Consider the following 2,501-nt stretch of genomic DNA (forward strand, 5'->3'; position numbering starts at 1 on the left):
CTGCAAAATCCAGCATCTTTATTTGGTCATGTATCTTCTTTAATACTGAATGGGTGAGAAAGCTTGTTTCCAAGAGAAGGAAACTGAAAACAAAATAAAGTAACTGGTTTTGCCTAAGTTCTTCACTCAGTCCTTGATTCAATAAACTATGAGGACCTTTGTACGGGACTAAATGCTATTGGAAATAGGAAGATAGATAAGATGTAGTCCTTATCCTAAAGAATCTCATTGTTTGAAACTTGCATCAACCATGATAAAGCAAGGTCAAAATTCATCAGTGCCACATGAAAGTTTCTAAGAGAGTGCAAGGGAAGTTCAAAGGAGAGAGACTTTGCCACCAGGTTGAGGGGGCGGGGTTAGGGAACGCTTTCAGGAAAATGCAGGTATGGAATTGCCTTTGGTGGAACGTGGGGAAGAGAGTTAAGGAGGAGACAAATTCCAGGGAAATGTCAGTGGCCAGATCCCGTGTTTTGTAAATATCACTGTGGCAACAATATGGAGAACAGGTTCGAGAAGGAAAAGAGTTAAGTTTATAATAGTGGTAGTAGCAGCTAACATTTAATTAATTACCTATTATGTCAGGCATTGTACTAAGCGTTTGGCCAGCTTTATCTCATGTAATCATTAAAAGGACTTCTGAGATAGGAATTACCATCTCCGTTTTATAGGGAAAGGTATGCAGAAGTTGCACTAACAAACAGCTTGTATTATCGGCAGTGAACAGTCATAAGAAAATGAAAAGGGCCCTCTCTGAGTCAGGAACTGCGAAATAGAGGAGATGGATTTTAGAGAATTAGGAAGACAGCCTGTTTCTAAGAACCAATAGACCCTTTGAAGTGAGTCAAAAACCTCATAAGCACGGAAAAAAAATCTGTGAGATCCTATTCTGCCTAAAGGACCATGACTTACAGGGAACTTGCCTTGTCAAGTAAGTTATAACTCCATCGCAAGAACTCCTTTGTCTTATCACTGTCCACCCAGATTCTGGCACTCTGCGGGGCAAATGGTGGATGCTCAAATGGTGTAAGTTCAATGAGAGAATTCTCACCTCCTCATTCAACGTTCATTGCAACCTGGGGTAATTCATTCTGTGCCCCCTTTCCCCCACCCACACCAACCCTTTAGTTTTTCTATCTTTATATTACAGCAGACTGTGCCTCATTAATTCATTAGATGTTAAGTTGAATAAGGTGTTATCCTGGAAAATTAATTACCTAGGGCGAAGATAGGGATACTGTAGTGGCTAACGGAAGAGTCTATACGGCAGGTGCTGGGCGCTTTTTGGATACTTTTAACTCTATCATGTTTCGCAATTTTTGCAGAAAAGGGCAGAAGATTGGTTTCTTATTTATTCCTTAAGGCAGGTTCCTTCACCATCTAAAGGCATTGGGGATTTTGAGATGGAAATGCTCCCTACGAGATGTCCTCATTCAGAACACCGCCCTTAAAATCAGACAGAGGAAGACTCCCCCCCTCCTTGAATGAGCTTGGCAAGCCCTGCCCCCAAAGGGGGTGGACGTAGAGAAAGAACGCGTCCACAACTCTCACGTCTGCCTGAGTGCAGACGGGCAAGTGGCATAGGCGCGCAGACCTCTGTCATTTATTTATTTTTCTTTCCACTGGGTGCGCTGTCCCTTTAAATGGGGACGCTGGTGCTGGCTCCGTAACACCGGAGCCGGCAGCTTGTTGATTTCGGAGCTGGTGAATTTCACATTGTTTCCACTTCACTTTCCTCGCTCGGGGGGGAGGCTCGGGTTGGCCGAACGACCACTGTCGCCGCTGCCAGCGAGGGCCCGAGTCGGGCAGGGACCTGCAGCCTCGGGGCCGCGCGGGGCCGCAGGGCAGGGTGCTGGGGCCACACACGCACCCTCGCTGCAGTCAGCTGCCGCCGAAGCCCGNGAGGAATTGAACAAACTCATCCAAGAATTCACGAAGCACGACCAGCGGGAATATGACGACCAGAGAGCGCTGGAGATTCACACGGCCAAGGATTTCATCTTTTCCATGCTGGGTAAGCAGGGAAAAGGGGGAGGTGTGTGTGTGTGTGCGTGTGTGTGTGCGCGTGTGTGCGATGGGAAGAGGGGTAGAGAACCCCTTCCCCCTTCTCGCGCGCTCTCTCCTTCTGGGTCCCCTTCCCTGAGCCGGGTGCCTGGGGTAGAACCATCCCGGTTCCGCTCCTGCCTTCTCTCTCCGCCGCAAGCCGAGCTGCCTTCCTTAGTCTACTTTGCGCCGGGTTCCCTTCCAACCCCGTTCGCTGGCTCTTTTGTTAATTCTCACCGGCCGGAGGCTTGTAGGCAGGTGAAGTGTTGGTGGTGAAACCTCTCGCTGTTGGGGCGGAGGGGAGCCCCCTGGAAACCGCGCGGTCCAGGGGAGACCCGGAGCCGCCTGTCCAGGAAGGGGTTTGGCTGCGGAGGTTCGGACCCGCGCCTTCCGAACGCCGCGTCTCGGGTCCGGTCCGGAGCCTGGCGCGCGGAGACCGCCCGGGGCCCCGGCTGCGCGCC

General features: G+C 50.1%; 1 protein-coding gene across 1 annotated transcript in view; it reads left to right on the forward strand.

The window, feature by feature from the left end:
* The first annotated feature begins 900 nt into the window (after positions 1–900).
* The window catches only part of MB21D2 (Mab-21 domain containing 2), a 117,504-nt gene continuing 115,903 nt past the window's right edge, over positions 901–2,501 (forward strand). The window contains exons 1-2 of the mRNA XM_077754517.1: positions 901–928; positions 1,787–2,011. Of these exons, the coding sequence (XP_077610643.1) occupies positions 901–928; positions 1,787–2,011 (253 nt within the window). The remainder of the gene's footprint in view (positions 929–1,786; positions 2,012–2,501) is intronic.

The sequence above is a fragment of the Crocuta crocuta genome, unplaced genomic scaffold (genome assembly GCF_008692635.1).
Source record: "Crocuta crocuta isolate KB4526 unplaced genomic scaffold, BGI_CrCroc_1.0 scaffold70, whole genome shotgun sequence".
Classification (NCBI taxonomy): Eukaryota; Metazoa; Chordata; class Mammalia; order Carnivora; family Hyaenidae; genus Crocuta; species Crocuta crocuta.